Here is a 21,711-nt window from a genome sequence, read left to right as displayed (position 1 = left end):
TCTCACGTTCGGCTTGAACCGTGATCCTCGGTTGCCCTTCAGGAACTTAGCTGTTCGACGATCACGAGCTGGCCTCTTATGAGGACCTTGATCTAAGATCTAACAATATTAAGAATATTAATGAAGGCTTGACACAGCCATAGTATTTACCTATTATTCCATTGAGAGGGATCTGTCTCTACAATGCACGTAATTCGGCCTGGGCGCCTAAGGTCCTTTCTGCGGTCCCGTGACTCCGAAATATAGTTGGAGCCAACAGTCAAGACACGCTTTCCTCGACACCAACACACAGCCAAGGCAGCTTCATCATCAGCCATCATCAACCATCATCAGACATCAAATGGCATCAAAAGCATCATCAAAAGATGCCAGCCTGGGCGGAAACCCCCGCTCTTGGCATATCCAAGCCTCGTACAACAAGAGTCCGACTAGGCTACTACAAGGCTGTGTACCAGCCAAGCCACGTTTGATGTTGGCGGTGTTTCAGACATTCAGAAAAAGACATCCATTAGATACTGCAAACGCAACTAAAATCGTGTTTTAAGATACAGTTGAGAAGGGGAGTAAAGTACATGTTGCAACTACCAGCTGAAAGAAAACAATTTAGGTATGCACAACTCCATCCCAATCTAGGAACTCATCGCCTTGGCCATGAATTGTGACAACTCCTTCGCCTTCTGCCCCGTCGTCATGGTGAAATGGTTCGCTTCCTCCATCACATGGATTCCGCCAATGTTTTGCGGCCCCACCAGAGTATCCCATTTGTTTGGTCCCAGATCCGTCCGGTCGTTGAGCAGCCACTTCATTTCTCGGGGGTCCGCGGACCCGTCCTCGGCAGGCTCCGGCCGGGGATCGCCCGGCTTGCCGCAGACCCCGTCCTTGGCCCAGATCAGGTAGGTCTTGGGCATCTTCTTGGCCCATTTGCTGTCATTGAACGGCAGAGGAACCGCTTTGTAGGCATCGAGCGAGTCGATGAAGGCAAGAAAGTGTGGTAGGAGCCAGTCGGGAGGCGGGCGCCTCCCATCGCCAAAGAGCCCGATCGAGTTGAAGAACTTGTACAGACGAGGGGGCAGCTTCTCCAGACCGATGGGGAAGGGCGTATCGAGCAGAAGCAACCGCTCCACCACCTCTCCTTCCTCGAGGATCAGCTGACGGGCCGCGTCGAACGCGCAGATCCCACCAGCCGACCACCCACCAAAGCTGTAGGGTCCCTTGGGCTGACGACGGCGGATCTCAGCAAGATATGGCTCGGTCAGCTCGTCGAGACTGCACGTGAGATTCTGAGGTGTCTTCATGTAGGGGCAATTGAGACCATAAACACAGACATCCGGGGAGAGACCCGGAATCGTCGCGTAGGAGGAAGCGGAGCCCGATCCGTCTGGGAACAGGAAGAGCTTCTTCGTGGCGGTGCGGGGGTTGCCCTGAAGAAGAATCGAGGTGGCCGGGGGATGTCGAGTGGCCTTGGGCTTCTTGTGGTCGAGCGTCTTGAGGAGCCTGATGGGTTCGGGAACTGGCGTAGCTGCAGGGACGAGCTTGGGCTTCAGATTCAGCGCAGCTTGGACCGCATCGAGGGTCGGGTTCTCGAGGAAGAACTCCGAAGGCAGGTCAATGTCAAGTGTCTCTCGGATCCGACCGAGCACGGTCAGGGACAGCAGAGAGTCCATGCCCATCTCCGGCAGGCTATCGCTCGGATCAATGTCTCCGGTCGACACCCCGATCTCCTCGGCGATGATACTGCAGATGCTATCCCAGACCTTGTTTTGTCCATCCTTGGGCGCCTGTTGCTTCACAGGAGAGGAGCTCCCAGGAGTGGTAAGTCCGCTGGAGGCTTCGGACGATGCGTCGCTGTTGAAAGAGAACTTGGACTCGGACTCGCTGGACGGCTCGGGACTGCTGCTGTCGCCAAAGCCCTTCTCGGCCAGGAATGCCTTAAAATCCTTGATGGTTGGGTAGTCGATGAACACGGACGATTCAAGATCAAGGTTCAGTTCTTCCCGGTATCTGCCCGTCACCGTCAAGGAGAGTAGCGAGTCGACCCCGTAGTCGGCAAAGTTGAGACTGTCAGTCATTTCTGCCTCAGACAGACCAACCTCCGCAGCCAGGATCTCCAATGCCCGTGCAACCACTGGTGACGCAGTTCTTGCGTTGCCTGGCTTGGGCTTGGGAGGACCTGCGACCTTGATTGGGGGAGGAGCTTTCTTCTCTGCCAGGGGCTTGGCTGGCACCGGCGCACTGGCTGCCTTGGAGCCTCCGACTGGGGGAAGCACGGTATCCAAGATCTTTCGAGCTAACGCTTGGAACTATAGACCGACGTTAGTAAATCGCTTCTTTCAGTTGATATTTGGGGATATACCTTGACGCCCCCGTACACAGCGATAATGTCATCCCCCTCAAAGACATAGACGTCACCCGCCCAGATGGAGTCCTTCCACGGCTGCATCTTCACATACGTCTGGTAAGTAGCGTCGCCGGAGAACTTCTTCAGGCAGCGCATGGAGTCCCATCCATGGTTGACGAATACCTGGTTCTTGGAGTCGGTCGCATCGCTGGCATTCATGATGAACCCAGACAGATGGCCGAAACTGTCGATCCAGAAGGGGTTGCGATGGAAGTTGCCCGCTGGGGCTTGGAACTTGACGCGCGCCGTGGCTTCGTGCTGATTGCTGTCCAGGATGACTTCTTGGATGGACTTGAAGTTTTCGTCATAGTCTACCAGAGCTGCAAACAGCTTATACACCATTCCTCGCTGCATGCGGTGAGCCTCTCCGGTCTGAGCCTTGTCCTGCAGGAGAGAGACGCTTCGCTTGATCAGGTAGGAGATTCTCTTCCACTCCGTCTCGCGCTCGGCGCAGTTGAAGAGCTTGACAGTGCAATTAGCGTGCTCAACCGTTTTCTTGCCGTCCCCGTTCACAGAGTAGACCTGCACGGTCGCCTTCTGCTCGGCCCAGCTCATGACCGCCGAGACCCTGAAGAATTGATCCCCGGACTTGGCAATGAGAGGCTTAGGCACAGTCATCTCGCAGACATCCAGACCCAGGCCCTGGTACTCGGGTTTGTATTGGATGATCAAGTGGTCGACGAGCGTTTGCGCAATGTCAGCGTAGAGAGACTACATGTATGGATTAGCTTCCTTATTCGAAGTGGTGAGTGCAGTATCAACTTACCGATGGCGTAAGAGCCACTCCATTGACCTTGTGGCCCTGAATAACACGATTGAGTTCTGCATCCGCGATATTATTCTCAACCACCAATGTCGCCGTGCTTCCGTCCTCGCGGCATTCCACAATCTTCTGCGCCGCGGTCGTGAGGAAGGTAGACTTGGGCGCCGATACCTCAGCGGTAACAGGAGCCCCCTTGGTAAGGCAAAAGTTGTTCGTGTAAGGGATCCAGTAATTCTTCAGGTCCCAGCAGTACCGGGGTAAATTGAGAACCTCGTGGGCCGAGCTGAAGTCCTGGTGGAATTCCTTCCAGTCGAGCTCGACGCCTGCAAGATGCAACGTCGAGAGACTGTTGGAGAGGATCTTCCACGGATCGTCGTCGCGGCGGAGTGAAGGAACGGTAGTCGCCTGCGGGCCAAAGGTGGACTTGATCATTCCCGAGCAGATGGGATGCGATCCCACTTCGACCCAGAGCGTGGCGTCATTCATCAATTTGGCGTGCCGAGTCGCCTCAAGAGCGCCAAGGAAGTTGACGGCTTCCCGGCAATGCTTTACCATGTACTTCGGGCCCAGCACGCTGTAGTTCGACTCCGTGATTACCTCTCCGTTCAGAGCAGAGACGAACGGGACCGAGGGCTTGTGGAAAACGACTCCCTGGGCGCTGTCTTCGAACGATTCGAGTATCGGGTCCACTTGGGCCGAGTGGAACGCGAACGGCACTCTGAGTTTGGTGGACTTGAGATTCTGGCTGGAGCACTGCTGTGCCAACTCATCAATTCGACCGCTGAGCCCGCTAATGACCGTCTCGGTAGGACCGTTAATGCAGGCGACGGCGTGGGCCTCGGGATCAAGCAGATGCTGGATCTCGGAGACGGCAGCCTTGACGGCAAGCATGGCGTGGGTCCCCATCTGACACCGCTCCGTGAGAAGCTGCGCGCGACGGCCACACAGGTAAATCGTGTCACTGGTGGACAAGACGCCAGCAGTGTTCAGCGCTGCGTAATCTCCCAGGCTGTGACCCAGAACAAAGGCAGGAGTGACACCAAGACCCTTCCAGTAGTCGACCAGAGCCATTTGGAGGCATGTGGTTCCTAGCTGCGTCACGACAGGGCTCAGTTCTTCCACAGGCACACTACCGTCAATCAAGGGGAGAATAGAGGGGAACCCCTGGCTTTGAGCAATGCAATCGAGTCGGTGAATCGTGCTCCTGAATGCGGCACAATCCTCGTACAGCTGCTTGCCCATCCCAGTGTACTGAGCTCCCTGGCCGGTGAAGACGAACCCAGTCTTGGGGGCTGTTGCGGGGACGGGAGTGGTGACATCTTGATCGGCGCGTTGACGCAGGGCGTCACGGATATCCTTCACACTCGATCCTACAGCGGTGACCCTGAATGGGTGATGCATACGACGCGCAGTAGTGGTATAAGCTAGACTTGCAAGGAACCGTCGTTCATTTGCCGGAGACGAGGGCGCATGCGTGTTGATGTACTTGATCAAGGAGTTGATGTTGCGCTTCAGTGCACTCTGGGACCGTGCCGTCACAGACACCACATGCACACTCCGTGGATCCTGCCCTGTGATCTCACGCAGGGGAGCATCTTCCATCAGGAGAGCGGTGTTGCCGCCCGCAGCAGAGAAGTTGTTGATGAACATCTTCCGCTTGCCCGATACTGGTCTGTTCCAGGGGGTTGGCTTGAAGGCAATATGGACATTGCGCTGGGCCAGGTCCGTGGGGAAGTTGTGGTTAATCTTTGTTTTGATTCCGCAGTGCGGCGGGATCATGTTCTGCTTCAACATCAACAGCACCTTGACCAAGGATGTCACTCCGGAAGCGGATTCTCCGTGCCCGATGTTCGACTTGGCCGAACCAAGGTAAAGGGAATTGGCCGGGCCGCGGCGGTAGTCTGGTGCAAAGACGTCAAGGACGGATTGCATCTCGACGGCGTCTCCTGCCTGAGTGCCAGTTCCGTGCATTTCCACGTAGCCGACCTCGTGTGGGTTTGTGTTGGTCTCATTGAGGAGCTTGTTGAAGATGAACGCCTGTGCGCCCACATGGGGACGGGTTATGGAGACGGCTTCGGCCGAGTGGTTGGTGTAGGCCGCATTGATGATTCCCAGAATGGGATCGTTGTCAGCCTCGGCATCCTCCAGACGCTTCAGGACGATAGTGCCCACCCCGTCAGCCCGGCAGTAGCCATCCGCGCCATCATCGAAGGTGTTGCAGTTTCCTGTCCGAGACAAGAAGTGGCCGCGGTCCAGACCGGCATGGTTATCGGGGTTGGTGAGGAGATTCACTCCGCCACTGATGGCGGTGTCACAGTCATTCCTCCAGATGGCGTTGCAGGCCAAATGGATGGCAGCAAGACTGGATGAGCACGCGGTATCAACGCTTACACTGGGGCCACTGAACTTGAAGTAGTAGTTGATTCGGCCGGGCGTGAATGCTCGGTTACCGCCGGGAATGAAGTAAGTGTCGATATCCTGACCGCTGTTGATCTCACGATAGTCATCACTGGTCATACCCATGAAGATGCCAACGCGGTCTCTCTGAGTGGATGGGCTGCTGTTCGGAACAAAGCCAGCCATTTCCAGAGCCTCATAAGCCGACAACAGAGCTAGTCGCTGTGCAGGGTCTGCCTGAAGGGCCTCTCGGGGAGACATATTGAAGAAACGGGCATCGAACAGACCGGGCTCGTTGATCCAGCAACCATACGGGACTTTACTGGTGTTTCTCTTTTTGCCAGTGATGTCTACGTGGGCGTCGACATCCCATCGCTCCGGCGGGACCTTTTTGTGAACATCCAGACCTTTGTACAACAAGTCCCAAAAGGCTTCGACACCATCTGCCTCGGGAAAACGTCCCGACATTCCGATAATGGCGATTTTGGACCGTGAGGCATTGCCCGTAGCATTAAGAGCGGCCGGGTCCATTTGAGGAGCGCCGACGCCGGTGTCTACCTCGACTTGGCAGTTTCCCATACGCTGGAGTGCAGTAACCAAGCCTTGCGTGGCGTTGCTGGCGATAGGGAGAATCCTCCAGGGCTTGTCGTTGGTAGCCTGAACGATGGACAGGCATGACTCTGTGACTTTGTCCCAACAAATCCTGCGCAAAAGGATTTCCTCCAGAGCCACATTCAACAGATCACGCATGCTCTTTGCCTGGACCAGCTTGCCAGTGTTACTTGAGACCAATGAAACCCGCGGCGCATAGCGTGAAGTCAAGTCCTCGGAGCAGAAGCTGAGGATATCGCGAATCTCTCGGTCATTGTACAGATGTGGTGCGTGGTACGGGCCGCAGACTCCAGGAGCCTTGAAGTGTTTGTACTCCTTCGGAAGAGCTTGTTCGATGAATTTATCGAGAATGTCTGGTGGTGCGCTGATGGTGAGACCTTTCGATCCAACTGCGCTGATGTATGGCTGTGACGAGGGGGTAATTCCCTGGTATGTCAGTATTTTCTTCCAATGGTCGTACACTGTACTTACTCGCTTCTTGACAAAATTGCTAATCAAGTTGGCGGCATCCGCCTCATTAATCTCTGAGATGAGGATCGACCAGCTGCCGGAGGATGACTCCGTTGAGTCCACCATCCCTCGGACTCTCATGACACAAAGCCCGAGGTGGATAGTCAATGCGACAACCTCGACTGCGAGTGGCAGTAATTCCCCGACATTCTTACACGAGCTAACTGCGGCGCAACTCAACAGACCCGTACACGAACCCAACAGAAGGGCGTCATCCGAGGAAGGATATGGATGTCCACGATCGCCGTGGTAACTGACTGCGATCAGCCATGATTTGGGATCTTTTTTGAAAGGCCACTTACTCGATGAAACATCCCAGTTGATAAATACAGGTCAACGCACTACCCAGCGCAGGGTTCGTCCCTGACTCACGGTGCCGAGCAAGCAAGTCGGCGATGCTGGTGAACCGCGGGAAGAGTGTGCGCTGAGAAGGCGGCAGCCTGGCGATTTCCTGACGCAGTGCATGGAAGCATCTTTCGATGAACGAGGCGACGATAGTATGGTTCTTCGCCTGCAATAGGTTGCGGAGGCCTTCGTCACAGCTGATTGTCTGATCTCCGAAGAGATAGATGCGACGGAGATCCTCCATGGCGAGTGATTTGCGCGGCCTGCAGCTCCAGAGAGTGTGACTGCAAGGACTAGTGGTTTATTCGGACCGCAGCATATGGGGTATGGTACGAAAGAGAGAAAACAATAGCCCCTCCGAAAAGAGGAGTCTTTAAGTGCAACTTAAACACGACCAGGGTCCAACCTCTTCAATGGCAGATCCACCCGGCCTGTCCGGATAACAAGTTTTGGCATTGTCCGCTCTGGGAGGTCAGATTGCATGTCTCGATTTAGGTGCCCGACGTCAGTCATCCGCCTTTGCAAGCAGCACTGCGATTTGAGCAATGGGAACACACAATCGGCTCTACTGCAAATCGGGAAAGGACGAAAGCATAATTTGGTTGTTGTGAGCCTCCCAAAGCATCGCAGGAGCTTACTCTGGCCCCCTTCCATGGAATTCTAGGCCCGCGAGTTGCTGTTCCCCACGACCACGTATCAATGGATGCGGGAGCTGCAAATTCTGATCGATGTTGCTTTCCTTCCGAAAGAGGAAAGGATGATGGAATTCAATGTGAGACAGCCACCATTGGGTACCGGTGGAAGCGGAAGTCTGGGACGTTAGGGAAGGCCGGCGGAGCGCTAGGGAGATCCGGGCATTCCAGCCCCCAAGAATGTCCGCATCTGGCAGTTAACTCGCTCATCCTTCCTGTCTGTTCAGGTCCAGTTGGCTACTCTGAGATCACTCTGATTAAGAATTACGTCAATCAAAGACGTCGAAATAATCACTCCGTCCGGCACGGTTTGTCCATTACAATGCGAACCGGCCGAAATCAGGGCATCACCAAGATCAATTCGATGCTTACTCAACCCAGTGCCAAGGATTCAGGTTGCTCTGATCGTTCTGGAACTGCGGTCCCAGATGTAGGGTTGCATTGGGGGCCACTAGAGACTCTCGGGGTCAGACCTCATCCCAGCTCAAACTACGTTGGTTGAGCTATATACCAAATGCCGCAAGATTGACATGCTTTGCGATATTCCCGTACATTCTGGAACTAAGGTTCGTCGTTATGAGGGAGTTTCGAATGACAAATCTTTGTCTCACATAAAATTGTACTAATGCTAATCGTATTTATACTTTAACTGATCACTTCGTCGCTCGAAAAACGTCCTCGAACTGATACTCATTCCACCGCACAGTAGGTTTCAGACCGGCAAACTTCCACACGCCGTCGATTTTGCGGTAGTAGTGCTCATTGGTGGCATGGCCATGTCCCTTGAGCTTCACAGTTTGCAAGCTGCTGTCCGTGTAGACCTGGTGGGCAGCGCGCAGCTGATGGTGTCCGATGACCTCGGTGTCGGAGATCCTTTCCCACCAGGACTCACCCAGCAGATGCTGGGTCTTGATAGTGGGGTCACCCAAGAAGTCAATGTCGGTGATCATGGCCATGAAGTCTTCAGCAGACATGTCGCTCCATTTCCGCAGACCGATCTGCGTGTAGTCGACAGTGAGAGTTGGGGCGATGATGCTTCGAAGTCGATCCCAATCCTACCCCATGTGAATGCCATTCTTCAGATCGCTGGATGTGAACTTACCTTGGCGTCGTAGCTGTCTGCCCACTCAAAGAGGACCTTTTTTAGGGCGAGATAGTCTGGCCGGTTAGCCAAGGTCAAACACCTTTCATCGGTGCATCATACCTTGGAATTCGATCGGCAGATTGGGCTTTTTTTCGACCATTGTGATGTGAGGGTATGTATGTCTGCTTGGTCGACAAGTGGTATTTTCCAACCTGAGTAATGAGGACTCGAATTTTAGGTCTCAGTCTGGCCGGTGAGCAATCATAAATATTAGGTCTTTACACGGTCAGCACTATGCAAGGAGACGACTGTCGCAAACAGAGCCATGTGTCTCGGATGTTGTTCTGTCTATCCTATAGCATATTAGCTGAGAGCGGAAATTCGCAAGCAGTAACATTCCTGTCTTAGACAATCTCATTGCACACATTCCTTTCGTCGAAACAATGAAGTGCGAATTCGGTAAGACCTCTTGGCTTATCGATCGTAATTGGGCGCTTATTGCCAATAGAAGCAGTCTGTATATAAAGATGATTACAACCTATAATGACCATGTACACACCTAAACAAACACACTAAACAAACACGCCCTCTACACGCACTCCATCCAATCTTCGAAATGGTGAACACAGGAGCATATCTTCCTCTCAGCGGCAAGGTCGCCCTAGTGACAGGCGGCGGCCGAGGCATCGGGGCCGGCATTGCCCTCGAACTGGCCCGTCGCGGTGCCTCCGTCGCCATCAACTACGGACACAGCGCCAAGTCGGCTCAAGAGGTTGTCGAAGCCATCCAGGCAATCGGCAGCAAGGCGATAGCTATCAAGGCAGACCTGACCTGCGTCCCCAACATCGAGTCGCTCATCAAGCAGGTGGTCAGCCACTTCGGCCGGCTGGACATCGTCGTGTCCAACTCCGGGGTAGAGAAGTTCAAGCCCCTGGAGGAGACGACGCTCGAGGACTTCCACGAGGTCTTTGATCTAAACACTCGGGCGCAGATGTTCGTCGCCCGCTACGCCTACGACCACATCCAGCCGGGCGGCCGGGTGATCCTCATGTCCTCCATTGCGGCGGGACTGGGGGTGCCGGGCCACGCGCTGTACGCCGGCAGCAAGGCCGCAATCGAGGGGTTTACGCGGTGCTTGGCGGCCGATTTTGGGCGCAAGGGGTGCACGGTCAATGCGATTGCGCCGGCGGGGGTCAAGAGCGACATGTGGCGTGAGAACGCATGGCGGTATGCGCCCGGGTGCGACAAGGGCTCCTCGCTGGAAGAGATCGAAACGGCGCTGGCGAGCGGGAGTCCGTTGAAGCGGTGCGGTGTGCCCGAGGACATTGGCAAGGTGGTTTCATTCCTGGCGAGTCCGGATGCGGAATGGGTGAACGGTGAGTTGTTTCTTCCTTCTGCCCCCGACGCAAGGGTCAGGGTGGGGATTGGAATGCTGATCATCTCGTGATTTGAACGAATAGGCCAGATTATCCCTGTCAATGGAGGGGCAAATGTCTAATTGTAGACTGTGTTGTATGGTTGCATTTGAATGTATTTGGAATTATCTCGCAGAGTTCGTCGCATATCGGGTTGCTTTCGTTTGCCACTGTACCTAAAGTATAATCACTCTTGCTAAGTCTGGGCAGCTAAGCTGCACGAATCTAATCCTTCCTCTTCAACGTCCACTGATCTGTCGAGGCATATGTGCGTGTGGCAAATCGTCAATTGACTTTCTATATGGACTGATACATCGCGTTGGGTTACGTTCGGAGAGACCGAAATCTTCTACAACCAGACATGAGTTCCAGAAATGAATACAATATGCTGTAGAGTATATCGAGATTGTGATGACATGCTGCATGCTCGGAATTGACTTTTCAGAGCGACATGTATGAGTCAAACATTGCAGAGTCCTTATGTCATGGACTCGGCGAATGTAACCTCATACCGCATCCATTTTTGGCTAAGACACTCAATTCCACTGTGCAATGCATTCAGCGCATAATTCCAGACCGAGACATTATGCAGCATTGGAATTTGATCTATAATTAGACACGTCGAGTTCAGTCGGTGACAGCTACTGCATCCGTGCCCTGTGACCCGGCCGCATCGAGGATTACCCAAATGGGAAATCTGTATGGCTGGATGCATCTGCGTTGTCTAGTAAACGCGTCAACCTTTCCACAAACAGTATAAGTAGTAGGATAGGTGCTTATCAATCCATATGTGTCTAAAGCCTAACCATTGCAAGTAGTCAAAATGCCACGCTGGATCCTTGGAGAAAAGTTCGATACCGTCTTCCCCCACAAGGGCTCGTTGAAGGTCCTGTGGGAGTCGAGATGGAAGTTTGCCGTATGTTTTCTCCCTAGAAACTTAGAATACAGCTGATAGTTGTTAGTGTCAAAAATCCGTCTATCCCTTCCACGACGGCTCCATCGAGGACTTTGAGCCCATCTTCAACCAGCTCATCTCGGTACTTTCTGTCTTCTCCGTATACCGCTAAGCATGCTAACCTGACAGAAAAACATCAACGACGCCGCCTCGGATGAATACACCCAGGCGTTCCTCCCCACGGCATCTGCCCTCGAGGAAAAAGCCGCCAAGGCCCTCCAAGCCGGCAACAAAGAGGAGGCTTCGAACCTCCTCTGCCGCGCCGCGGTAGTCTACCGCATCTCCCGCTTCCCCTATGTGGACATCACCAAACCCAACTCCATCAAGCGCGTTGCCTTCGAGCGCCAGAAACAGGCGTACCTGAAGGCCACCTCGCTCTGGACCGACCCCATCCACGAGGTGATAGTCCCACACATCTACCGCGCCGGCAACGACGGCGCTAACATCCCCATTTACATCCGCATCCCGGACGGCGCAGACCAGTCCAACCCCGTCCCGGTCGTGCTGATCATGACGGGACTGGACGGGTACAGGCCGGACAACAGCCAGCGCACGCATGAGATCCTCGCGCGCGGCTGGGCGGTCGTTATCGCTGAGATCCCTGGCACAGCGGACTCTCCCGCTGACCCTGCGGATCCGGCCTCGCCCGATCGCCTGTGGGACAGCGTGCTGAGCTACCTCGACCAGCGGTCGGAGCTGAACACGGCCAAGATGGTGGTCTGGGGGTTGAGCGCGGGCGGATACTATGCTATCCGGGCGGCGCATACGCACCGCGACCGACTGCTTGGGGCTATTGCACATGGTCCGGGCTGCCACCATTATCTTGATCCGGAGTGGTTGGCTAAGGTCAATGATCACGAGTATCCGTTTGAGTACGTTCATTTCTTACAAGAAAAGGGAGGAGAAAGGCTAACAAGATAGGTTAACCGCGGCATGGGCAACCAAGCACGGGTACAAGACCGTCGAGGAGTTCGTGGCTGGTGCGCAGAAGAAGTTCTCGCTTGTTGAGACGGGCATTGTCGATCAGCCCAGCTGCCGGCTGCTGCTGTTGAATGGCGTCGACGATGGCGTTGTGCCGATTGAGGATTGCCTGGTGCTGTTTGAGCATGGCTCGCCCAAGGAGGGACGGTATGTCATTCTCTTCTCTTCTCATTCTCCCTGAGGAAAAGGTATATTGACTTTTGCAGATTCTACAAGGGTCTCCCGCATATGGGATATCCTAACAGTCTTCCCGTTTCCTACGAGTGGTTGGAGCAGGTTCTGGCTTCGCCTTTGAAGACAAAGAACTGATCAAAGACGACTTAAAATTTCGGGCTACTTCACTTTTAGAACTCTACCTAATATTAATGCATGTGCGTTTAGCATTGGCAATACAATGTCTGTAATCAATGGTGACTTTTGTAACTGTAATCTGGGGTCTACAGATAGACCATCCGTCTGAAATGCGCTTGTCTTTCTACTGCTATAGAGAGTTGACTGTATCGATGTGCTTCGATAATCTCTATGATACTGATTCATAGATAGCGAGCTTGAAACATATTACTCTGCCATGGCGCTCATCCAGAATACTTCAACAATGACAATTCCTACTCTCCGTTGTATAGACAGTAATTGACCATTTATGGCCCCTGTAGACGAGAGGTACAGCACCAGAACACTCTATTGGCATATCTACCAGAGAATATTAAAAATAATCAAGTCAAGCTATATACAAAAGAACTATAAGGCTCACGCAGTCCTCACTGTTTGCCATGACGGGCTTCTCCATCATGGCCGGTCTTCACACCAGATGATTCAACGTGACTAGACTTGCCACCGGAGTGGAATTCCGAGTCGATGATTATGGGCCCAGGCGCAACAGGAACGTAGCCAGCGGGATAGCCCTGTGCGTAGGCAGGGGGGTAGTTGTTGGCTGGTGGCGCGGCGTTGCTGGGTGGACTCCACGGCTGAGGAGTATACTGAGCCGGGGGGGGTGGACCTTGGTTACCCCAAGGCTGAGGGGTATACTGAGCAGGAGGTGAGCCTGGAGGACCCTCAGGTTGAGGAATATACTGAGCAGGAGCTGAGCTTGGTGCGCCGCTAGGTTGGGGAGTATACTGAGGGAGAGCAGATGGCCCCGAGTTACCCCCAGGCTGAGGGGTATACTGAGCAGGAGCTGAGCCTGGTGAGCCGCCAGCTTGGGGAGTATCCTGAGCAGGAGATATGGGCTTGTTTGTGTCATCCGCAGGAGGCGCATCATTTGGAGGGGTGTTGTCACCCGCGGGTGTGCCATAGCTGGGACAGATTTTCTGATGGTCCAACGGTACTGAGATATCATGCAGCTGCGCCGGGGCCTCGATAATGGTGCCCGTCAAGCCCTTGGTAACATGCCATTCGATATGGCAGTGGATGAGCCAAACTCGTAGTACAGGTCAGTATGCATCATCTTCACTGGAGTAACAGAAACTTATCTGGGTTATCTGCGCGGAATCGAAGCACCGCGTGTCCATGGTTCTGTACCATGATGGTATCCCGTTTCACAGGCGTCGAAGAGATGTTTGCAAAGTAGCCATCAAAGTACCCGCCCTCGGGGTACGTGCGCTGCAGGACCTGGAACTGATGGCCGTGCAAGTGCCAGGGGTGCAGGTTGCCGTGGTGGTTATTGATGACGATCTCCACGACCTCGCCATATTGGACCACGAAGGGGTTCACCTGTCCGTATATCGACTCATCGGTAGAGGTCTCTGGGCTTGCTGCCAGCGCAGTGTACATTGTGGGTTCCCCCGGATCCACATATGTCTGGCCATTGATGGCGAACACGCTGCGGCCGTCGCGTTGAGTCACGCCGGTGTTCAAGATGATCTGGCGATCGACTTTCTCGAGGAGGGGCTCGTGATTCGCAGGCACGAAGACGAGATCGTCGACAAAGTCGTTGTTCGGGTCGAGTTCGTGGACGTCGGGCGGTGGAGGAAGCTCCTTTGCTTCGTCGTAGACCAGCCATGCCGTCGCATTGGGGTTGAATCCGTCGGGGATAGATCGATTCTCGTAGAAGAACATCATGTTGACGTCCATCGAGTCCCAGATGGCATAGTTGGCATCGGCGTTGTCCTTGGTTTTGAGAAGGATGCTCATGCGTTGGCCCGTGGCAAGGCGAATTTTCTTGTCTCCAGTCGGATAGGTGTCCACCCAGACGCCGTCGACCTCAACGACGCTGATCTCGTGGCCATCAAACACAATAACGTGGCCGGGCCAGTTGCCCACACAGACCAAATGGATAAGATACGTCTTATTGGGCTCTACACGGAGCTTGGTGGAGTCGACTCCCTCGTTGATCAGGGCTGCCGCTGGCAAGGGTTCATTCACACCGGCCTGGGCGCCTACGCTGTCAGCCTCGTACTGCTGCAGAAGAACAGGCATTTGCTCGTGGTAATGGTCGGTCAGCGTGAGGGTAAACTCGTCGTCGTACGCAAATGGAGGCGAGGGATCCCGGACGATGAATGGGCCGCGGAGCCCATCAGGATACTGGCCCATTTCGTGCGAGTGATACCAATAAGTACCGGTTTGATTGACCTATGCCTTGAGTATAAACAGTATAATCTTTACGGCGAGTGGAGGACGTACCTCGAATTCATAGCGCATGCTGCTCCCCGGAGGCAAGGCACACTGCGTCACCTGGTTCGAGCCATCCATCGTTCCTGTCATGTATTGATGAAAGCCATGCCAATGGATTCCTGTCGACTGATTCCCCAGTCCATTGTGAACATCGACAATGAGTCTATCGCCCAGGTCGGCATTGACAATCGGGCATGGCCACTCGTCATTAATCCCGATCATGGGACGGCCAAAGCCGTCGGGTGCTGCCCACACCCAAGTGATGTTCCAATCGAGATGAATATCCTTGGCCGCGGTAAAGCCCGCGAGCCAGGAGAAAAGGAGTGCCCTTGAATGGAACATGGTTTGTCGCTGGCCTATGTCGGGGGCCGGTTGTTGGAGGAAAGATATTCTGCTCTACCCATTGGGACGGTATAGCGAAGCTAAATAAAGTCATTCAGGGGCCAATGAACGCGGAAATTGTAAACAATAACAACTATGAGCTAACGCTGACATCGGAGTAGTGTGATGCAAGGGGGGGGAGGCGAGGAATGCAAGGGGCCAGGCCATCCGAATGAAGTAACCGCTGGGGCTCTTTGGATGCGAGAACTTGATCCGAGTCCCTCCAATGTAATCTCTGGATCAGTTACCTTGACATTGACCTCAAATACTACGAATTGGTATGATATACTCTTCATGTTCGATAATCGAAGTCCTCGGCGCTAATCTCGTTCCAGGGTATTGAATACCGTAACCAGACCGATGACAAGGGTCACCGTCGAGGCTGCTGAGGCCATTAAGAAGTATGCTGTTGGTGTCCAGTGCGCCACAATCACCCCCGATGAGGCCCGTGTTGAGGAGGTCAAGCTGAAGAAGAGTAAGCGCTGCCGCCTCACGTCCCTGATCCAAGTCCCTCCAACGGAGGTAGAGAGGTAGAAAGAAGGGATAGGAGGAGTCCAACTCCCCTGTTGATCATTCCTTGATGTATGCGGAATGCCCTACTCAATACAGGATCAGGGACAGTAATATCCCCACTTCTATATTTATCCGAGAGCCCACCCTAGCTTCAACTACATTCCCAGGTTTAAAAATGGCGTAGATGATAAACAAATATGAAATGTTATGCGATGAATCCTATGTACTGAAGATTCATAAGGGTATCCGCTCCTGACAATCACATAGGAGTAATCATGCTTGCATGCACTTCAGGCCACACATCCACTCCGTCCATCAGAATCAGACCCATTCCCGAGGCCAGATGAGTTGTCATATGGCAGTGCAACAGGAACGGACCCGGATTCTCGACATGATACCGGATAGCAGTCCACGTCTCTCCCTGCGGCGAGGTAGTAAACGTATCTCTGTAGATAGGAGTCTTCAAGAAACTCTGCGGGCTCGCCTCCTTGGCTTCTTTGATCGATGTCCAGTTAAACTTGCCGTGGCCCGTCCCCAGGAGGAAGGCTTTGTTGGAATGCTTGTGCATAGGGTGAGGAGGCTGGATTGGGGTAGTTTTGCTGACAACCAGCTGGAAGACAATATCAACCCAAGTATCGTTGCGGGTGGTGATCTTCAGCGCGTTCGCCAGCTCGGGAGCGGCAGGGTCCAAAATCGCTGGCGACAGCGCACCGAGGTGGTTAGGCAGGAAGGCTGCTCCGTCCAGTGACCATTCCCAGGAGGTCTTGGTGCGGCCTAGCATCAGAATGTGAAAGTCATCCGGCTCGGAGGCAGGACTGATGGCCGGGTACGGTGGCAGATTGTTCGTATCCAGCGGGATGACATCGGCGCTGGTGTTACGGCTCCCGTAGTCGATGTAGGGCTGCGATGGCCGCTGGCTGGTCTGGCCGCCCTCGTAGGTGACCGTCGCGAACCCGGAGACGATTTGGTTGCCGCCGTCGTTGGCCGCGCGCATCTTGTAATTGGCCGGTTCCTTGTCCAGCTTGACCATGACTGAGTACCGCTCGCCGTTGTATAGCTTAATACTGTGCGCCAGCTGCGGCTCGATGTACCGGCCGTCAACCTCGTACACATACATTGGGTGTTCGTCGATCGAAACGACCAGAACCTTGAGACTGGCTGCACTGATGAAGTGGAAGCTTGCCCATTGGGATCTGGCATCCACTGTGAAGATTGTCTCCTGAGTGGTGCTGGGATGGCAGCCGTCATTCAGGCCGGGCGGGAGCTTCTCAGGGTGATGTTCCCAGTCGCCTTGGATGGGAAGCACGAATGGCAGACATCTTTTCCGTCAGCATCATCTCTGATCTGCGATATGCATGGATTAACTCACCCCTTGTCGGTCAGCGAGGCGTTGACGATGGCCAGTTCTGGCGGCGGGACCATCTGGGTCATTTGCTCGGGGTCCTGGCAAAACACCGAGCCGCGGCCGTTGATGAGAACGCTATCGGAGCAGCTGATCTGGTCAGTTCATGTCCAGTAAAGAAGAGCTTGTCAGACGCACAAGATATCATATCCAGTCTCCTCCATTGCCTTCATGTACTCATTGCCAGTCAGATGATCCCAGTCTGACAGCATAACCAGTTTGCCGTTGCGCTCGGCTTGCTTCATGGCCTGGATATCGGCCGGATCGTTGGAGATCATTGAAAATGGGGAATCTCTGTTAGAGGAAGGTCTATCTCTTCGTTAATACGAGTCGTTTCTTGCCTTATGTTGAGATCTTACCTGATATGAATCGGCCCGTATAGCCCGTCCATGATTTCAGCCTTGTCATGAGCATGGTACCTGAGCCGTTAGCTTTTATAATGCCTGTACTTCGGAGAACAAGCTCACCAGTAAGTCCCATAAGTATCTGCTTGCCACTGGTAGGTGTAGGATTGGTTCGGCTGAATGGCCCATTGCGAGAGACCAGCAACTCCGTCAGCCCATGGGGTATTTTTCTGTCTGTACCACATCAGCAAAATCTTCCCCTGGCAGTAGAGTACTTACTCGATGCCGTGAAAGTGAATGGATGTGTTGAATGGCAAGTGGTTGGTGACATCAATCTACCAAATCAGTATGACGATCTCTATATGCTGCAATGCTGCCGTAAACTTACAATCGCCTCGTCGCCCTCGTCAAGGATGATCGAGGGACCGGGAAACTGACCATTGACAAAGATCATATCCCGGCTGACACCATTGGGACTGCCAGTTTCCCATGTCAAGTCGAGGGAATAGCGCACCTGGGCTGCATGGGCGATCGCAGCCACTCCCAGCAGGGAAGCTGATTGATACCATATCATTTTGTCGTATATGAATGAATCGAAGACTGAAACAAGAGACAACCGACACAGTCTCATCAAGCTGATCCATCTTTTTATGATACAATTCAAACATATGACACATATTCCCCGTTTCCGTGGCAATGACCGAAAACAGTCCGTCAATCACGAAGTTATTGCGAGCAGCGCTGGCAAGCCCCCTACATTCTCCCCCTTGCATACAAACAAATGTCCTAGACTATCCGCAGCGGAAAGGGATTAGCCGTCATCTTGTGGCTATCTATTGTTGTTATTATTCAATATTCTGACTCTATGAGCCTCTGTCGATCATTGGACGTTCCCAGCACATTGTCCTCTCCTTGGGCTTGGGCGGATCAGCTTGGCCACTGTATTATTCTAGAATATAGGGCAAATAATCGCCCATTCCAGTTATAACGATGACATTGAGCCGTAGATTGATAATTCACAAGCTTTGAAGTGCTGTTGCAAGGATTGAGAGTGGCCAATCAATAGCAAGGCCAACTTCTGATGTATATATGTCTGTGACTGAGCATTGAAGATTACAGTAATGTACTAAACTATAGCTATCATTATTCAATACTTTATAGTGAAACTGTAATTGAATAATATATGAAAATGGTATAGGTGCGTTCGTTAGACCCAGTCGCAGCTCTCTATATATATCTGCTGGGTGCTGTTTATATGCTATTCCATTCCCATAACTACAGCAGGTAGAAACAACGTCTAATATGTTAGGTAAAATCCGTTACTAGCTCTACTCCTGTTTCATATTTAGAAACAATTATAATAACAGATACAACTCTAATCTAAATAGACTCTGAGTTTATGTTGTGAATTGAGATGCATTCAGCTGTGGTGACATCAGGAGTATATCATTCTATAGCTATTGCCACTGCCACTGCCACACATAAAATGCCCTTCAAGGGCCATATGTTTTTCAAGTAATCACTAAATATATCAAAACTGTATTAAATCAAGTGGATTGAACTCTGAACTCAACATGAGCGAACCCATAGACAGCGACAATACATACGGCACCTACGACGCCCAAGCATCGACCAACTACGGTGTCCGTGGAACCAGACAGCTCAACAACAGAAACAAGAAAAACAAACCCATGAGAAAAGAATACTATGCGTCCGGCATAAATGACATCGGCTGGTGGTACGACTATGACTACAAATCACCTGGTCTTGGCTTGGGAGACTATACGACATCCGCCACCGAGGCACCGATCGAGAGATCCACTGCTGAAGGTTCTCAGGATGGGAGCGAGAAATAGAGGTCTTGAGCTATATATCTGGAATGGGTTGAAGATAGGGAGAGAAACAGAGGGGATATATAATAGGCAGATTCTTATAACATGCGCGGTGAGAATTGATGTATACAAGTATACAAGTATATATTCAGCCGAATGCTATCTAGCTAAACGGAGAGAGGCCAAGAAGTGGACTGGAGCCGAGACTCTTGATAAGTTCGTATCTGATAAAAACAATCATTATTAAGCTAACGAAACAACACGAGCGAGCCCGACAGCCTGCAGCCAATGACTCATATCATCGCCCAAAGTCTAATCCGCAGCATCATGTTTCCTTTCCATCCTAACATCAGGAAAGCACAATGACAATGTCCATCCAAATCAGAGAAGCCACTCAGGATGACATCTCTCAAATCCACGCTATCTACAGCTTCTACGTGCGCGAGTCAGTCGCCACATTCCTTCGGCATCCCCCTCCCCTGGAATCCCTTATCGCCTCTTTCCGAGACATTCAGTCCCGCGGGCTACCGTATCGCGTAGCAATCGACGCAACGGGCAAAGTCCTAGGGTACAGCTACCTCACCCCGTTCAATGGCACACGGATGGCATACGCGCCGACTGTCGAGCTATCCCTGTACATTGACCCAGAATATACAGCGAAAGGCGTAGGGAGCCGTCTACTCTCGTCCATTCTGGAGTCTGTCGAGTCAGAAGCGGGGGTTTGGCACCGTGCGCGGGAACACACGGAGTACGAATCGCATGTCCAGGTTATTCCAGAGGACGAGGGTCGAGTGCGTAGTATTATCGCCTGTATGTCGGTTGACACTACCGGGAAGGAGAATGGCGAGGGTTTGCGAAAGTGGTATGAACAACGCGGGTTTGTGGAGAGAGGGCGACTGAAGAATGTGGGATATAAAAATGGGCGATGGTACGTGCCTTGTGCATCCTGTTGCAGTTTATTACTGACATGAGAAGGATTGATACCGTCTATCTGCAGTACAGTGTTTGTAGCGATGATAACCTCTAAGACGTCTGTCAATATGCTGTTGATTGGATCATCTAGAGTCATACCTGATAATTAATAAGGGCCTAGACAATCACTTAATAATACAATTCGAAATTCAGCTCGAGGTCACTCTAATTAGCGAGCTTTTATGAGTGTTTGATACTTACTACCTGTCCACATCATGAGACCTGACAACCGAGCTTATCTAGGGTGAAGCTGGTACTATCAGATGGTGACAATTACAGCGCAACTCATTCTTCAGATAGACACATTTATTATGAATTTAGACCAGCAGTGTACTATATCAGGGTGACTGAACATAGCTTCCTTGAGAAACCGGCTAGATACAGGTAAAGAAGAAAATTATCAAATAAATCTACCATTCTTGAACCTCGCCGGTGTAGAGGACAACCTTGCCACCGTACTGCTCCTTGGTTCCCTTCGTAATAACATCAACCATACCACTTGTAGACTTGTCGATGGTGTCCGGCGCTGATTCCAGACCCCACCCTTTCGCAGCCGCGTTCCCCATCTCAGTCTGGACCCAGCCAGGGTCCAGTACGAAGGTGTTGAGCCACTCATCTTCGGAGTTGATTCGAACGCCATACCACGGGAGAATGGACTTGGAAGCACCGTATGCCGCACTAGGGACAGGAGGCTGGCGGCTGGAGAGGAGATTAGTACAGTAGAAGACATCAGATAGGGAGGATAATATAATAAACCCAGAGGCGGAGAAATAAGAAAGAGCATGTCTTACCCTAGAGCTCCAGCTCCAGATCCCATAATAGCAAAGACAGGTTTGGTAATCGACTTCTCAAGAAAAGGACGAGTGGCTTGGTAGAGAGAGACAACGCTAAGGACGTTCACCTGGAAGTGCTCGACGATGTCGGCGCGTTTGACATCTTTAACCAGAGGGTACACCTTAGCGATACCGGCATTGGCAACAACGTAGTCGATATGATCAACGCCCTTGTCGGTAGCCTCTTCGACAGCGTCAAAGGCAGATTGCTCAACACTGGCGTCGTACTTCACTACGATAATGCCGCTGCCCTCGCCCACGGGTAGCTGATATAGCTCCTGGGTGGTTGGGTGCGCCGGATCACGAACCGCAGCCACGACAAGCTGCGAGTGGCTTGATTAGCTCCGGACAGATCTCGGTTAACTGATAATAACTTACGTAGTTCGGACTAGCCACGAAGCGCTTCACCAGTCCGAAGCCCAATCCTCGGTTACCACCGGTAACAAAGGCAACAGTGGGAGCCATAACGGTGGAGTAAATTGGTTGGTATACGGCAAGAATTAGGGCATCGAACCGAAATTGATCACTGCATTGACACGGACTCCTAGGGACATAGAAACGATTATTTCTAGTTATCTTGCTGGAAGGTTGGTTAACAATCTCGATTACAAATGCGCGGCATGATGGTAACCATTTGATTGCGGTTTTGGAAGCTACTAGATAAATGGGACG

General features: G+C 52.5%; 10 protein-coding genes across 10 annotated transcripts; 5 read left to right on the top strand and 5 right to left on the bottom strand.

Moving 5' to 3' along the window:
- Positions 1 to 629: 629 nt before the first annotated feature.
- On the bottom strand, positions 630 to 7,269 carry pksP (polyketide synthase alb1; the record flags this gene model as incomplete). Its single annotated transcript, XM_043304260.1, has 5 exons — positions 630 to 2,300; positions 2,354 to 3,109; positions 3,165 to 6,596; positions 6,642 to 6,933; positions 6,983 to 7,269. The coding sequence occupies 5 exons, from the start codon at positions 7,267 to 7,269 to the stop codon at positions 630 to 632; spliced, it is 6,438 nt and encodes a 2,145-aa protein (XP_043160195.1).
- Positions 7,270 to 8,370: 1,101 nt separating this feature from the next.
- arp1 (scytalone dehydratase arp1) lies at positions 8,371 to 8,961 on the bottom strand (the record flags this gene model as incomplete). Its single annotated transcript, XM_043304259.1, has 3 exons — positions 8,371 to 8,772; positions 8,820 to 8,875; positions 8,922 to 8,961. The coding sequence occupies 3 exons, from the start codon at positions 8,959 to 8,961 to the stop codon at positions 8,371 to 8,373; spliced, it is 498 nt and encodes a 165-aa protein (XP_043160194.1).
- A 456-nt stretch (positions 8,962 to 9,417) lies between these two features.
- On the top strand, positions 9,418 to 10,248 carry arp2 (hydroxynaphthalene reductase arp2; the record flags this gene model as incomplete). Its single annotated transcript, XM_043304258.1, has 1 exon — positions 9,418 to 10,248. One exon carries the CDS (start codon positions 9,418 to 9,420, stop codon positions 10,246 to 10,248), a length of 831 nt encoding a protein of 276 aa, XP_043160193.1.
- A 791-nt stretch (positions 10,249 to 11,039) lies between these two features.
- Positions 11,040 to 12,461, top strand: ayg1 (heptaketide hydrolyase ayg1; the record flags this gene model as incomplete). Its single annotated transcript, XM_043304257.1, has 5 exons — positions 11,040 to 11,132; positions 11,179 to 11,253; positions 11,301 to 12,043; positions 12,093 to 12,299; positions 12,359 to 12,461. The coding sequence occupies 5 exons, from the start codon at positions 11,040 to 11,042 to the stop codon at positions 12,459 to 12,461; spliced, it is 1,221 nt and encodes a 406-aa protein (XP_043160192.1).
- A 449-nt stretch (positions 12,462 to 12,910) lies between these two features.
- abr1 (multicopper oxidase abr1) lies at positions 12,911 to 15,104 on the bottom strand (the record flags this gene model as incomplete). The annotated part of the gene is made up of 3 exons (XM_043304256.1): positions 12,911 to 13,528; positions 13,671 to 14,720; positions 14,772 to 15,104. 3 exons carry the CDS (start codon positions 15,102 to 15,104, stop codon positions 12,911 to 12,913), a joined length of 2,001 nt encoding a protein of 666 aa, XP_043160191.1.
- Positions 15,105 to 15,269: 165 nt separating this feature from the next.
- Positions 15,270 to 15,677, top strand: Asppvi_008385 (isocitrate dehydrogenase [NADP], mitochondrial precursor; the record flags this gene model as incomplete). The annotated part of the gene is made up of 2 exons (XM_043304255.1): positions 15,270 to 15,421; positions 15,479 to 15,677. The coding sequence occupies 2 exons, from the start codon at positions 15,270 to 15,272 to the stop codon at positions 15,675 to 15,677; spliced, it is 351 nt and encodes a 116-aa protein (XP_043160190.1).
- A 238-nt stretch (positions 15,678 to 15,915) lies between these two features.
- Positions 15,916 to 17,976, bottom strand: abr2 (laccase abr2; the record flags this gene model as incomplete). Its single annotated transcript, XM_043304254.1, has 7 exons — positions 15,916 to 16,975; positions 17,026 to 17,148; positions 17,197 to 17,367; positions 17,418 to 17,477; positions 17,526 to 17,636; positions 17,682 to 17,737; positions 17,791 to 17,976. 7 exons carry the CDS (start codon positions 17,974 to 17,976, stop codon positions 15,916 to 15,918), a joined length of 1,767 nt encoding a protein of 588 aa, XP_043160189.1.
- A 912-nt stretch (positions 17,977 to 18,888) lies between these two features.
- On the top strand, positions 18,889 to 19,258 carry Asppvi_008383 (uncharacterized protein; the record flags this gene model as incomplete). Its single annotated transcript, XM_043304253.1, has 2 exons — positions 18,889 to 18,917; positions 18,955 to 19,258. 2 exons carry the CDS (start codon positions 18,889 to 18,891, stop codon positions 19,256 to 19,258), a joined length of 333 nt encoding a protein of 110 aa, XP_043160188.1.
- Positions 19,259 to 19,596: 338 nt separating this feature from the next.
- On the top strand, positions 19,597 to 20,261 carry Asppvi_008382 (GNAT family N-acetyltransferase; the record flags this gene model as incomplete). Its single annotated transcript, XM_043304252.1, has 2 exons — positions 19,597 to 20,162; positions 20,210 to 20,261. 2 exons carry the CDS (start codon positions 19,597 to 19,599, stop codon positions 20,259 to 20,261), a joined length of 618 nt encoding a protein of 205 aa, XP_043160187.1.
- A 355-nt stretch (positions 20,262 to 20,616) lies between these two features.
- On the bottom strand, positions 20,617 to 21,504 carry Asppvi_008381 (uncharacterized protein; the record flags this gene model as incomplete). The annotated part of the gene is made up of 3 exons (XM_043304251.1): positions 20,617 to 20,905; positions 20,998 to 21,362; positions 21,418 to 21,504. The coding sequence occupies 3 exons, from the start codon at positions 21,502 to 21,504 to the stop codon at positions 20,617 to 20,619; spliced, it is 741 nt and encodes a 246-aa protein (XP_043160186.1).
- Positions 21,505 to 21,711: the final 207 nt, after the last annotated feature.

This window comes from Aspergillus pseudoviridinutans (genome assembly GCF_018340605.1).
Source record: "Aspergillus pseudoviridinutans IFM 55266 DNA, scaffold_5, whole genome shotgun sequence".
In the NCBI taxonomy this organism is placed as follows: domain Eukaryota; kingdom Fungi; phylum Ascomycota; class Eurotiomycetes; order Eurotiales; family Aspergillaceae; genus Aspergillus; species Aspergillus pseudoviridinutans.
The sequence above is the reverse complement of the archived record's forward strand: the minus strand, read 5'-3'. Positions and strand labels throughout refer to the sequence as shown.